The following is a 15,016-nucleotide window of genomic DNA, read 5'->3' on the forward strand; positions in this document are numbered from 1 at the left end:
TTTATGTCAAATTTTTGAATTCTCAACGTTATAAACTTGGTGTTATATTTTGTTATAAATCCACCCCTTTTGAACTCTTAAAGTTTTCAAAGGATTTCAAAAAATCTTTCCGGTAAGTGTACAACATGCAAATTTTGTGGGTTGGGGCGTTAATATTTGCGCGTTAGAGGTATGTACGCGTGGCGGCGTCGGCTCGGATGCTCCGGTTCATGAATATTTATAACCGGGCCGAAGGGAGAATATTTACACATATTTCCGGGACGGACTTGCGAATATAAGCGAGGCCCGGTCCGTGTGTGTTAATGCGTGGCTCCGGTCGCATGCCCCCGGCGGCGTAACCTATGCTAAAACCCCCGCACACATCCACACACACACGTCTCCATTTGCATACGTGGTTTCGACAATGAACCATCCACCGCCCCTACCCCCCACGTCGGAATCATCCCCATGGAATCGCGGCAGCATCCCGTTTCAGCCGCACGTTGCGACGGCTTAATTTTAATCGCATTAAAATTTGCAATGAAACTGTGCTATAATGATACCTAGAACAACTGAAAATAGAATTTTGATCCAATTTTTTTTTTACAAAGTTTTACATAAATCCAACTCAACAAAGAACCTTCATCTTTCCCATCTTAAATATTGGCTTCATAAATATCTCGAGAGGGGCGACTAAAAACGTATTTTTCCTCGTAATAATGGTTGTCATTTGGTAAGTTGACATCCTCGCGGCGATTTATGACTCGGCACATAAATTAAGAAACTTTCACCGCGATGAGTTTCGCAAAGAACAAGAATTTCTCAACGGAAACTTTTGATTCGTTATTAATTATCATCATTTTTTATATTTTATTTTGTGATAGAGCAGTCTTTCTCGAAGAGAGGCCTACAGTTCTTGGTCATGTTTGTTTTGTGCTCGTTTTTCGTATAGCTCTAGTCGTGGTCAAGTCATTGGTGTGTGCGGAAGTGAAACTAATAATGCATCTCGTAAATATAACTTTTTAATTGTGCGTCGTCCTAACGATGAAGCTTTTACGTAACTTTGGAATATCCAAGATGTATTATCTGATGTAATTGTGTTGTTTCTTGGTTTTATGTTTGGCTTATAAAACTGCAAAATAAGACTTGAAATACCAATATTACCTAAGTCGGTGCGAAGTAATATTGAAAATGTTAGACATTGATGATGATTATACTAAACAAATAAAAAATCCTAAGAAAAGAAAAATTTGCGCCATTTCTCCCTCATTATGTGCAAAATGTCATAAAAGTCTTTGTGGTGAGCACAAAACAGAACTTTGAGCTACATATTATACTGTAACTACGTTCTCATGAGAATATGTTTACTTTTAAGTTAATACTTAAAGTAACAGTTTCAAACACAAAAATTTTAATATTTTGTAGGTCCACCTTGCAAAACCAGAACTTCCTGGACTCGTCTTGACAAAGAAAGAATAAGATTCTCTGTTACACTGACTGGTATTTCAGCCCAAGCTTTGTTTAATGCATAGGGGTATGCTTAGGTTAGTTGTCTTGTTGAAAGATTCACCAATTTCCAAGCCCTAAGCGCTCTGCTGATTTTTTCAAATTGCCTTGTAATATTTTCAAATACCGTCTATGGTTCATGATACCATCAATAAAAATCAAGATACCTAGCCGAGAAGCCGCCATCGAGCCCCAAACCATTACCGATCCTCTACCACATGTTTTGGTTGGGACAAATTTTTTGCTTTCCGCCAAATTTTTCTTCTACCATCCGATCCGAAAATATACTTATTTTCGTCAGTAAATACAACTGTTTTCCAAAATTCAAAGTCATTTGCAGGATATCTTTTAGCAAATGCAATCCTTTTCTGCTTGTTTTGTTGAGAAATCAAAAATACAGTTTTTGGATGCACGACTTTATGGGTAGCTTGTTGAAATTCTTCCGCCAGATTCTTCCAATTTATTTAATACACTTCTATTTAAATTAAAATTTTCAAACAATTTGGATTGTTGTTCGACTTTGCCAACAGTTTTAGCAATTTCACCATATGATTCAACTTTAGTATTAAATGGCGAACTTCAACCGATATTTCTTTTCTTCCCATACTATTCACAATTTTAAATAATATAATATTCACTACTAACGTAACTAGAAACTATAACATAAACTTTTTAAACATAAAATAACATAAATATTTACTAGAAACGTTTGTGTAAGGTCTTTAGTATCAAATGCATAACTGTATGTTGATTTTTGTGAGGTTTATCTGTCAGTATTCAATTTTTTGCTTTGTCTATGGAGCAGTTGGTTTAGTTTTATTTTATGTGGCATGCTCGTCAATAATTACAAGTAGTTTTAGATGTAATGCAATCATGAATGTGGAATGGTGTATGTAGACTTTTGTAACTAACATGTCATCAAAACAATCAGTAAAATCCGAAATAGGCTATAAATTGGCTATCAAGAAGTACTTGTTTGATGCGTTTTTATAATCTGTGATAGTGTTTTTGAACACTATTTGTGAAAGATACAAAATTGCACGACAATCTCATCACATCAAAGAATGATATTGCGTACTTGGCAGACTTGTATAAATTGTTTAATGATATCAATCTTCAACTTCAATGTGATGACTTAAACTTGATTAAAACAAAAAATGTCGTTGCTGCTTTCGTAGCCAAACTGCTTTTACATAAGAAAAATCTTGGCAGACGTGAGTTTCACAATTTCCCTAATTTATCAGTGGCATCTTTTAACAACGACGATTTGCTTGTTTACTGCCAACATTTTTCCAGGAGAGATTTTAAAATTGGAAATACCAGACTGTTGGATTGTTTTTCAAATGTTAACACGCACGGCTAAACCCGAAACTTTCTAGTTCTAGTTTTAGTTAACATACACCAACTACTACACAGTTCAATAAAAATATACAACATAGTAATATATCATGCTAACTAGCGCTATCTAGTGCTACTAGAACTAATACTAGACCGAGAACTAGAAACATTCAGAATTAGCCGCACGTCTCTCAAGACGGCTAATTCCGAATGATTCTAATTGTAGGTCTTGTGTTAGTTCTAGTGATAGTGCCAGTGTAAAACTAGAACTAATACTAGACCAAGAACTAGAAACATTCGGGTTTAGCCGTACGTCTCTCAAGACGGCTAAACCCGAATGATTCTAGTTCTAGGTCTTATGTTAATTCTAGTGATAGTGCTAGTGTAAAACTAGAACACTAGACCTAAAACTAGAAACATTCGGGTTTCTTCGGGACAGCCGTCTTGAGAGACGTGCGGCTAAACCCGAATGATTCTAGTTCTAGGTCTTCTGTTAATTCTTGTGATAGTGCTAGTGTAAAACTAGAACTAACACTAGACCAAGAACTAGAAACATTCGAGTTTAGCCGCACGTCTCTCAAGACGGCTAAACCCGAATGATTCTGGTTCTAGGTCTTGTATTAGTTCTAGTGGCAGTGGTAGGCTAGTTAGCATAAGATAACACTATGTTGTATATTTTTATTGAACTAAAACTAGACCTAGAACGAGCAACCAAACTAAACTGGGCCGGAGCTCCATCATGCATAAAGTACATGTTTTGTCTTACTTGAATCGGTACATCTTCCAGCAGCTCCGGCAGTACTTCTTCTAGAAATTGTCGATAATCTGCACCGTTTAATCTGTTCGGTAAATGATCACCGACGATGGCAGCCTTCTGCCATCATCTTCTGCCCATATGTGGTTATTGTGAAAATTGATCAGTAAACAGAACTTCAACTCCAAACTTAGGATTTTGAGCTATTTTGTCTTGCATCCATGTGCAAAAAGCCAATCTTGGCGGAAAATCTCTTGGCAATAAGGCTTGTACTCTTTGGATATGGTAGGGATACAAAAGTTGCCTTTTCAAAATTCTCCAAACCATCGAGTGAGATAGGTTTAAGTTGTGAGCAATTTTCTGGTACTTGTAGTAGGATTTTCATCAATTTCGTTGAGGACAGCCTCTTCTACTTGTGGATTTCAATTTCCATAGGCCGCCCATTATCCGCAGTATTCCTTTTAAAACTTCCATTTTCCCATAGTCGTTGGTGAATGCGTAGAAACAAGTTATGGTGTGGTACTGGACGATCAGAATGTCTTTCTTGATACAACCGCCTTGCTTCTGCCGAATTACCGCACGCCATTCCGTAAAGGTAATGTATTTCGCACATTTCAGCGTTTGTGTAATTCATTTTTAATTTTGTAATACAAGTTTACTTTTTGCAGGTACAAACTAATTGTTATTTTGACAGGAGGTAGCTTATGTTATAAAGTTTAAAGCATTTTTTTTTTATTTTACAATTATGAAGTTAACGACAATTAAAAGTTTAATTGTAAAATAAAATTTTTATTTCAAGAAATTGACCATGTTTTTCGACATAAAAGTTGATTTTTCTACAAAACTGTCAACTTTAGAGCTCATGACCTACAGTAGGACCTGCAGTATATTCGCAAAAAACGATTTATTTTATTAAATTTCAACACCTTGTATCTTCAAAATGGTGCATTTTAGAGGGTAAGTTGATAGAAACTTTTTTTCAAATTTTTTGATAAGCTATCACATCCTGAAGTCCTGCACATATACTATGAAACACCCTGTATAGCATGGTTAATAAGGATTACATTATTTGACGTAGTACATAAAGATATGATCTACGGGAACGATTTTTAGCATTTTCAAAAATATGTCTATTATCAGTTAACTAAGAGACATGGATTTTGTTCCCTATTTTTTACCAGTACAGGTATGGGTTGACTTCTCGCGCAGTACCCGCTTGACATTCAGATTCTGGACACCTGTATATGGTCACAAACGGAATATTATAAAATTTTAACACAGAATCAGAATCAAGAATACACATGAATATTATACGCCAATATATGTATGTATGTAGTTTCAAGTGAGGTTGGTTAAACCCAAGGTTTATATATAAGAGGTTGTCTAGGTTCGTACGCAACCATACTGCGCATTACGTCACATGTGGAAAATAATACCGCCAAGCAATTCAAATTAAACAAAGGCATGGCGCACCACATGGCCATGAGGTTGCGTGCGCAATCCGTGATCGCTTACGTCATGAAACACTCCTGCTCTTGCCCCTCGCCCACAAGCTAAAATCAAAGTATTGAAGCATAGGAACTCAGACAACCTTTAATATATAAACCTTGGGTTAAACCATCTCACGATTTACTTCGGCCATGTATACGTCTATTTGGAGGAGTGAAAGATGTTCGAAAATGGCATCCGATCAAGCTGATACCGCTTCTCGCCTCGCCTTAAGCCGGGCTGGTACTCCAACGCCCAGCAACTTAAAGACGACCCTCAAGTCGGGCTGGTAACTCCAACGCCCAGAAACTTGGGTGCATGGCTGAGTACCGCTCAAAGAGCGCAGACGCGCTTTCAACCCGTTTTTACGTTTACAACCTCCAACTACACATGTATCTGACGACCAAGGTTTATATATAAGAGGTTGTCTAGATTCGTACGCAACCATACTGCGCATTACGTGGCATTACGTCACATGTGGAAAATAATACCGCCAAGCAATTCAAATTAAACAAATGCACGAAGCACCACATGGCCATGAGGTTGCGTGCGCAATCCGTGATCGCTTACGTCACGAAACACTCCAGCTCTTGCCCCTCGCCCACAAACTAAATCAAAGTATTGCAGCATAGGTACTTAGACAACCTTTAATATATAAACCTTGTCTGACGACAACCAGAGATGTTAGACTGGTTGCCGGGACCGACGGCTTAACGTCCCCTCCGAAGGACGGGGAGGCTACATTCGCCCCCCTACGCCAATATAACTAACGAAAATATTGTGTATTAACGATTTTTCTCATTGGTTATGTTAAAACAGTGTGATTCCCCGTATTCTGATTCAATAGCATTTTACGCCACCTATTACGACGCCATCTACCGTCATCCTGCGTACAGTACGTATTTTTAAATTAAATTACAGATTTCTAAATTACCGAACATTTTTGTATGGTATTCACCTTTAGATCGTACATTTAGTGGAATTTCCGTACGTATGGCAACACTGTCTATGATAGGGTTATTTTTAAGTTTAAAATGTGTTAACTATATAATTCGATGCATCACGGTTGGAATGATTCTATTCATGAAATTCTCTCGTTGTTTCGAATATATTGTGAAATTAATTAAACCTAACAATAAAATTGGGAATAATGAAGGTGAATAAAATATTAATTGATAAAAAGGGGGTTTATTTTTTATCAAAATTACACAAAGTAATAATTAAGGTAAATCTAAACGAGGAATTATTATTATTACTGGCAGGAGAGAAATTCGAGATTTTATTTATTCGATTTTTTGATTATTAATAAAATTAAGAATGTTTTTTAGATTTCTAAAAATAACCCTTTAATAAAAATGATGAAATAAAATTAAAATTGTTACCTTATCTTTATTTTTTTGTATCTCTGCTGTTAAAGAAGCAACTTTACTTCTCTCAATTTCAAGCAGGGTATGTAACTTAGTAACTTCTTCCATTAAATCGTTCTTAATTGTACTCAATCTATCCAATTCTAATAAAATATCAGCCTTTTCTTTCACTTAAAATTAAATAATTAATTATCAAATTAAATTTTTTATATTTCAAAAAAAAACTTACAATCGCCTTCCTCTAAAATCTTAATTAACTCCTCATTTCTACTTTTAACATCAGCCAATTCAACTTTTAATAACACCACTTCTTTATCCAATTCATCATTTTTATCAAGTTCTAATTTTAATCTCTCCTACAATTTTATTTCTAATTAAAAAATGTACAAATTGTTACAATTTGTTAGTACAAAGTTTATTAACACAAAGTTCATTTAAAATAATTGATATTTACCTGGTACTGAGAAGCAGTAATAACCTTTTCAATGTTAGCATTTCGATTTTTTCTATTTTCAATCAATTTTTCCTTATTCAATTCTAAAACCATATCAGAACGAACTTTATCAAAAAAATTCAAATCTGTTTCAATTTTTGAATCGGAACTTTTTAAATTAACTTCATCTAGGAAAAATAAAAAAAAGGATTCCAACCAAAAAGGTAAATAAATATTTTTTTTTACTTTTAGATTGTTCTGGTTCCACTAAAAACTTATCCAAACTAATTGTTTTTGTACCCTTCTTTTTCTTTTCCATTTTTTTATTTGGCTCAGTAATAACTGCAGCTGCTTCATAAAGCGTTTTTTTCTCTTCATAATCTAACTTTGATAGTAAGATAGCATTTTCTAAATCTTTTTGATAACTTCCATTTACAAACTCACTATCTTTTTGTTTCCATTCTTCCCATTGTTTTTGTGGGGCTATTTCACCTTTTTTCTCTTTTTTTGATATCACCACCTTAAAATTAAATTAATTAATAGGGATTTTTAAATTATTACATTGTAAACATTGTTTAAACCATCTCAAGGCTTAAATAATCTAATCAGAATCAAAATTAAGTTTTATTCAATTTTCTCTTCAAATCAAGTTGATTTAATACACGGAGTAAGTCCCTTTTAACCAATTATTCATTATTTACCTGTTGTTTTTCGATTTTATTCTCAACCTTTTCCGGTTTATTAATTTTTTTGTTCTCAGATTGTGGTTTATCAGTTTTTTTTGATTTAACTGATTTTCGATCATTTTTTTTCGGTCGCTCTTCGTCACCTTCAATTTTTAAGCACGCAAATCGCGAGGGTACCGCTATATTACTCATTTTACGCTAAATTACGAATTAATTGCACGTAAAAGTAAAAATAACAATCAGAAGCTGTCAAATTGACATAACCTAGAAATTTTTATCAATTTAGTTTTGCTACTAATTCATAGATGGCGCTTATCACACAATTTATTTATCTTTAAATATTAATGTTTTTATAACAAAAAGATAAACTTTATCAGCACTCTTAAATTTACGTCAAAATAACAACTTGCACATTTTAATCTTTCTAACTTAAATATAAAAACTTTAAGTAATAATCTCATTATTTTAATTCTTCCTTTAACAGTTAACTAATAAACATCATTTTTTATTAACAATTAAATATAGTAAATATGTCGAGGCTTGATATAATAATATTTGGGGCCACTGGATTTACTGGAAGAAGAATCGTGCCGCGTCTTCACGAAATATTAAAGAAAGAATATTTAAATTTAACGTGGGGGATTGCTGGGCGTTCGAAAAATAAACTTAAAGAAGTTTTAATCGAAGCTGAACAAAAAACTGGTTTGTTTAATAATAATTTTTAATGTTATTAGTAACCCGTTTAAATCTTGTAGGTGATAAACTCGATGAAATTGAAATTATTGAAGCTGACATTAACAATGAATCCTCTTTAAAATCGATGACATCGAAAACTAAGCTCCTAATAAATACAGTTGGTCCATTTCGATTTTATGGCGAGCAAGTTGTTCAAGCTTGTTTATCAACAGGGACTCATCATTTAGATGTAGCCGGGGAACCACAGTTCATGGAAGAGATCCAATACAAATATCACAAAATCGCTATGGAGAAAGGGATTTATTTGATAAGTGCTTGTGGTATGGATAGTATCCCTGCCGATATGGGCGTGATTCATCTTCAAAATAATTTTGATGGTACTTTAAATTCGATCGATAGTTACCATTATGGCGTTGAAGAAAACGGACCGCATCCAGGGCCGGAATTAAATTATGCCACGTGGATTTCGGCGGTTTACGGGGTTGGTAAGGCCAAAGAATTGACGGAATTAAGGAAGAAATTGTTTGCTAAACGACTTCCGAAGTGTTTGCCACCACCTCAGAAACGGTAATTATATACTTTATAAATTTAAATTGTAATTAAGAAATTATACTGGGTTAAATTTACCTTAAGAGTTGTCCGTGTATATTCTTAGTATTGGCTAAAAATCAGTGAGATGGTGCTCATCAGCAAAAAACGCATCCATTTTAAACCACTGAAATTTTGAGATCACTCATAATTCCCATCTCCAAACAGCTCTTCTCGTCAGATCTATTGTAACTTATACCCTCCAAACGTTTAGGGCAAATGTAGATCCTTGATGAACCTTAGTATTGCTCCAAAGTCTTGTTTCTTTATGTCGGTATGTGTCAAAATATTGATAACAATGTTGGTCATCATGTTGTTCTCATTATACTTATCGGACGAAATTGAAATCCTACAAATAATAAATAATTTAATTAACACAACGACAACGGGTGAAGATAAAATACCTACGAGCGTGCTAAAACATTCTGCAAGGTACTTGGTTAAACAAGTAACGCATCCTTCACTGACGGCGGTTTTCCGGATGAGCTGAAAAAGACAGTAATAATCCCAATCTATAAAAAAGGAGACAAGTCCTGCTATGATAACTATCGTCCAATAGCACTCATATCCAATCTTGCAAAAATTTATGAGAAGCTTGTACACAACAGAATTATAAATTATTTAAATAAATATAATATATTGCGGATCCACCGAACTTGCGATGTTTCAACTGTTGGAAAATATTATCTTGGGATTAAATGGAAAATATCCACAACAGCATTGTTTATGGATCTTACAAAAGCCTTTGATAGTGTACATCATCCAATCGTTTTGATCAAGTTGGAGAGACTTGGTTCTAGAGGTGTTAGCTTGTCATGGATGAAATCTTATCTATCAGGGAGTTCATCCCACAATGAACAGGGAACAGAAATAAGATCAGTTTGGCGGGAAGTCAAGCTGGGAGTACCTCAGGGTTTCATATTGGGTCCTCTATTGTTCCTCACTTACCACGTGTAACAAACAATATTACTATAATGTTTGCGGATGACACAACGACCATGGCGAGGTGTAGCACTAATTATGAAATCCAGAAATCACTTACTGTGGATCTGAATAAACTTGTGGATTGGTTTGAAGCGCACAACATAAAGTTAAGTACAAAAAAACGAAAATTATTAATTGTGGGGATATTGAGATAGCCAGTGTTGAAGAGATTTCGTTTCTGGATTGAAAAATGAATCCTGGAATCATATTGATTTCCTTGCTGGTAAAATCAGTCATTTCTCATATGACATTCGGATTATTTCCAAATGAGCTGGCATTGAGGCAGCATTAAATGCATATGTTCATTCCTTGCTAAGATATGGAGTTGTCCTTTGGAGCTGTGGTGTTAGTATAGATAGAATCTTAATATATAAGAGCAATCTTTGGTCTAAAAATACTGATAGCTGTAGAAGTTACTTTAAAGACTATAAAATCCCTACCTTGTATGGAATTTATATTCTGGAATGTGCCTTATTGGTTAGGAAGAATTACTTTGAATTTTTCAAAAAATATGAAATATCACATCCTCGAGACACACACAGGAAGATGAACTGCTATCTGGTGCCACCAAAAACGCACCTTACTAAGATTCAGAAGACTGAGAGCTATTGTCACGGAAAATCCGATGTATACCATTGACATGTTTTTCCAATTTAATCTTTGAATTATATCACAATGTAATTATTGTTAAATTGACGCACTCTACACTTTTCTGGTAAAATTTAATGCGGCTCTTTGGTCCTCCAATGCCCATACCCACTCCAGATCCAACTGTCTTTGAAACATCGGAGTACCAGGCAAGGGCTCCTTGCCATGAATATATAACATTTATAACAAATATAGTCTGGGAAACACCACATTTGATGTCAACTGGAGAAATGAGTACAGATTCCACGCGGACACGTAAAGACTGATATAAAAGGTAGGACTGGAACCAAGATACACAAGAAGAGGTAAAACCAATAGCAGAGAGCCTAGTTAATATGAGGGCATGGTCAACATCATCAAAGACCTTACTAAAATCAAGTAACACTGGCAAGGTAACACAACGCTTATCACAAGCAGATCTAATATCATTGGTGATCTTAATCAGTCCTGTAGTAGTACCATGCCCTTCACGAAAACTCATCAAATTAAACTCCTCACGATATTTCCGAATCTGTAAATAATCTAAACGTTCAATAGCTTTTGACAACGTAGATAGAATAGAAATGGGTCGAAAATCACCAACATGGGACGGAGATTTAATTGGGATAGAAATAACATGGGCGATTCGCCAGATGAACGGAAATGTAGACTGTTCAAAAGAACAGTTGAAAATATGTATTAGGGGAGTAATAGCTATATCCAGAATGGGTAAGAGGAATCTCAGTCCAATACCATCTGCACCGACACTAGTGGACTTGGAGTAAGTTAAAGCATCCCGGACCTCAGCATCTGTAACCAAGCTGAATGAAAAGGAAAGCACGTTAGTATATGCAAGGATTTCATTAATAGTATTCTGCCTAGTTATGTTACCAACCACCAAAGGAGGAAACGCAAAATACTCCGCTAGAGCTAGATAACACCAAGTGATCGCATTGTTTTCCAAAATGTCTTATGAGTAGCTCCAGACAACCTCTGACAGTAGTGCAATCTTACAACGTTTTTGCATCGATGATGCATCGTGTTGTGCAGCACTCGATAATATTCCTGCATGAAAAATCTCATCATTAGCCAAGGTGCCGGCATGTGTCTAAGTTTCCGCCGCCTCTCCGGAGCATGGCTGTCATAGAGATCAAGAACCTTGGAATTAAGGTACTCCACCTTAGCATCTATGTCAGGCAATCGGTAAAGTGGCTGCTAATCAATTTCGCTCGCATCAGACATCAATAACCTGCAATCTATACTTTGAAGATCACGGTGGATCACAAAGCGCCGGGAAGCAACCTGAAGTCGTAACTGCAACGCACAGTAAATCAAGTCAATGGAGGTATAGTTTTGCCATTTTTCTCGGCAACACCATAAATTTAAACATTGTTGCGATGGGAGTCGTGTAGGAAGTTAAGAATAATTCTTTGGGTTCCATCAACTTATACAGGTGGTTTCATGAGGAATGGTACATACATTAATATGTTATAGGTTTGTTCATTTTAAGCAGAAAAGTTCCTAAAAACATGTGCTCAATTCTCAAAGGTAACTGAGACGCAGTCAGTTAATGCATAAATTAATATCACGTACGGCTGTTGTGAAACAGTCATATGTCAATGTTTGACATTTAACATTATTTCGTTGACGTGTCGACTAAGTTGTTGATAATGCCACACATATTGACTCATGCACATGGTGTGCAATCTTACAAATATAAAAATGTAGACCGCGATTTAGTACCCTCACAATCCACTGGATGACGTTGTAAACTGAATTTGCAGCAATCTGCATTATCTACACAAACAAAGCGCTTGAAACCATAGAAAAATTTATGTATAACGTCAAAGTCAGAGGTGAAAGCAAACGTCACATTTTTGTTTTGTCGTTTAGTGTAATAATTGGTGATAACCCCGTTGTATAAGCAAATTTTCTTCCTTACGTTCTTTTGGTTTAGTGTTTTATATCCTTTAGTTAAGTATTTAAATAAGTTAGGGCCACTTTCACCACCTCTTGATAAGTTTATCTTGATAAGTCTATCCAATAGATAAATTGGCGCTTTTTGCCAATGAGAGCAATATACGTTAAAAATTATGAATATTATCTTGGAAAAACTTTAAATTCATATTTTTTCCTATTTATTTGGAAAATGCACTTGACCTCTTCAAAATAAAGTATTGGTATAAACCGGTATAGAAATACCTATATTTAAATTTCGCGCTTTAACCTAATTAGTTCCCTCACAATCCCCTTGGGAGCGTTTGTACCAAAAAATAGTGGGGAGATGACCTTCTATATACATAATATATATAAATTTTTCTATGCTCATGCAGAATATGCTGATATGGTGTTTTGTTACGATTTCTGCAATGGAAATGCACGTGCTGCTCATCTTGACTATAGGAGACGGTTTCCTAACCGAGTGCTGCCAGATTCAAGAGCATTTACTCGAACATTCAACAGATTGCATGAAATCGGTTCTGTTGCAAGTACAAGTGTTCATTCTCAACGCGCAGGTGTGGGAACTCTGAATGAAGTTGAACAAATTCTTCAGTCCATCTACCAGTACAAGAAGACTTTCTGTTCGTCTTGGTGTTCCTCATGTAAAAGTATAGAACATTGCGTACTCATGGCTTGTATCCATTCCATGTTCAACCAATACAACACCTTGAACCAATAGACTTTGCCAGGAAAACGATGTTTATCAAGTAAAAGTAAACAAGCGTGATGAGCTAATCGCTCGTATTACGGCCAGTGCTGCACGAATCAAGGCACATCAGGATAAATTACGCAGCACAGTGCGTGATATCTTCAAGAAATCAGCCAAGTGCATCGAGTTAGGCGGTGGGATATTCGAATCCTTCCTTTAAAGTCCTAATTTCAATATTTTATGTACACATTTAACTAAATCAGTTTCTGCATTAACTTGCTGTCTCTGTGTTCTTTGAGAATTGAGCACATGGTTTAAGCAACTTTTCTGCTTAAAATGAAACACCATGTATTGTGAAGTACACACTTTTAAGTAATATCTCTTATCTTAAGCAATTTTTTTCTATATCATAATTGGCATAAAGCAAGTCCATAAACTGCAATTAAAAAATCATTACAACTCATTTAATATTTACCTTTTTATGTTAACTTTGATTTTTTTGTCTTCAAGTTCAACAATTCATAAAAATGAAGAAATCAATCGATGGTGTATTCCATTTCCCGCAGCTGATCGTGCAGTTTTATCGCGAACCCAACGTTACTTTTACGAAGAGAACCAACAAAGACCCATTCATATAAGATGTTATTGGGGATTTGAGGAGTTATCTTCAATTCTGAAATCGGCCGCAGTCGCTCCGTTATTTATGGCGTTTTGTAAAACTGAACCTACAAGAAAATTATTAGTCAAGGTTTTTATATATTAAATTTAATAAGATTTAATTCGAAATATAATTGTTTTAGTATCCAGGATTCTTTTCTGGTGGTGCTTTCACAACCGGAGGTCCAAGCGAAGAAAAAATGGAAAACACCCTTTTTTATGTTAAGTTAGACGCGGAAGGGTGGGCCGAAAAACCAGAAAAGGACGTTTGTAAAGATTTTGATAAGGCTCCGGATAAAAAAATGGTGGTGAGAGTGGCAGGGAGAAATCCGGGTTATGGAATAACGAGTACTACAGTTTCTTTAGCGGCTATAACAGTGTTAACTGAACAAGATAAAATGCCGAATAAGTAAGAATTTTTTGATTAATTTGATTTAAAATTTATTTTTTTGATTTATTTTAGAGGTGGATGTTATCCTCCTGGATACGCTTTCGCAAAAACATCTCTTATCGAGAGATTAAACAGAAACGAATTAAAATTTGAAATCGTTTCAAAGTTATAAACTTAAAGCAACTAATAAAAACTTTTAGGTAAACCTTGTAGTTGGTCATCTATTGTGTTTTATATTATTTTTTATAAAAAAAAACTTTTTTTATTACATTGTTAAAATAAAAATTGAGAAAAATAACTTTTTATACTCTTTGATGATGGAGAAACATTTTCTAATTCATCAATTATAAAGACATTTATTATTTAAAACAATTTACGTAACCTCACGTGGATTAATAATCGCTTTGCACCTCTTCAAGGTGGGTTATTACACATGATAGTTGGTAAAGAGACTATTATCGAATTACATACGACGGCAATTGTATAACTTCCGTTCTACACGCTCAATTTACTGACAGATTTTCTATTCTGATTATTCTCTATAAATAAAAATCATTTAAAAGAAAACGCTCGAGAAAATTGACCTTGATTTAGATAGTTTGTGTTCCAATTTAAGTTGTAATCAGGAAATTCCTTACTTGTACAATTAACTTGTTTATAGTTTAAGTGCACTAACATTATTTTTTAGAAACTTTAATTTAAATTAATGAAACCATAACTCGTTAATATATTCACCTAACGTCGTTTATTGCTATTAATTTTTAATAAATTCCTTCAATTAACATCTTTACCGTTTTTAATAATAATTTCCTTGTAAATTAAACTCTCTGAGAATCCCCTTCAGTTTCTCTTATCATGATTATTTTAAAGCG

At 34.8% G+C, this 15,016-nt stretch overlaps 2 protein-coding genes across 3 annotated transcripts; one reads left to right on the plus strand and one right to left on the minus strand.

Moving 5' to 3' along the window:
- Window positions 1–50: 50 nt before the first annotated feature.
- Window positions 51–14,926, plus strand: LOC111421608 (saccharopine dehydrogenase-like oxidoreductase). 2 transcript variants are annotated; one of them, XM_071195587.1, is made up of 6 exons: window positions 51–112; window positions 8,077–8,253; window positions 8,307–8,814; window positions 13,607–13,844; window positions 13,897–14,162; window positions 14,217–14,926. In XM_071195587.1, the coding sequence occupies exons 2-6, from the start codon at window positions 8,082–8,084 to the stop codon at window positions 14,314–14,316; spliced, it is 1,284 nt and encodes a 427-aa protein (XP_071051688.1). In that variant the 5' UTR covers window positions 51–112; window positions 8,077–8,081; the 3' UTR covers window positions 14,317–14,926. The 2 variants fall into 2 exon arrangements, with proteins under 2 accessions (XP_071051688.1, XP_022910545.2); XM_023054777.2 differs by lacking the exon at window positions 51–112 and adding an exon at window positions 7,451–7,532.
- Window positions 6,238–7,825, minus strand: LOC111421609 (G kinase-anchoring protein 1-like). The gene is made up of 6 exons (XM_023054778.2): window positions 7,567–7,825; window positions 7,112–7,385; window positions 6,887–7,053; window positions 6,662–6,788; window positions 6,448–6,602; window positions 6,238–6,397 (listed from the first exon to the last, which is right to left on the minus strand). The coding sequence occupies exons 1-6, from the start codon at window positions 7,741–7,743 to the stop codon at window positions 6,377–6,379; spliced, it is 921 nt and encodes a 306-aa protein (XP_022910546.2). The 5' UTR covers window positions 7,744–7,825; the 3' UTR covers window positions 6,238–6,376.
- Window positions 14,927–15,016: the final 90 nt, after the last annotated feature.

This window comes from Onthophagus taurus, chromosome 3 (assembly GCF_036711975.1).
Source record: "Onthophagus taurus isolate NC chromosome 3, IU_Otau_3.0, whole genome shotgun sequence".
NCBI lineage: Eukaryota > Metazoa > Arthropoda > Insecta > Coleoptera > Scarabaeidae > Onthophagus > Onthophagus taurus.

Bases quoted from the DNA above. Each gene is read 5' to 3' on its own strand.
- LOC111421609 (XM_023054778.2), bottom strand. From the start codon at position 7,743: ATGAGTAATATAGCGGTACCCTCGCGATTTGCGTGCTTAAAAATTGAA. The intron at 7,054-7,111 runs GTAAAAAAAAAT...TATTTTTCCTAG, and splicing joins GGAACCAGAACAATCTAAAA to ATGAAGTTAATTTAAAAAGT. The intron at 6,398-6,447 runs GTAACAATTTTA...GGTTATTTTTAG, and splicing joins TACAAAAAAATAAAGATAAG to AAATCTAAAAAACATTCTTA.
- LOC111421608 (XM_071195587.1), top strand. From the start codon at position 8,082: ATGTCGAGGCTTGATATAATAATATTTGGGGCCACTGGATTTACTGGA. The intron at 8,815-13,606 runs GTAATTATATAC...TTTGTCTTCAAG, and splicing joins TTGCCACCACCTCAGAAACG to TTCAACAATTCATAAAAATG. The intron at 13,845-13,896 runs GTTTTTATATAT...TAATTGTTTTAG, and splicing joins CAAGAAAATTATTAGTCAAG to TATCCAGGATTCTTTTCTGG.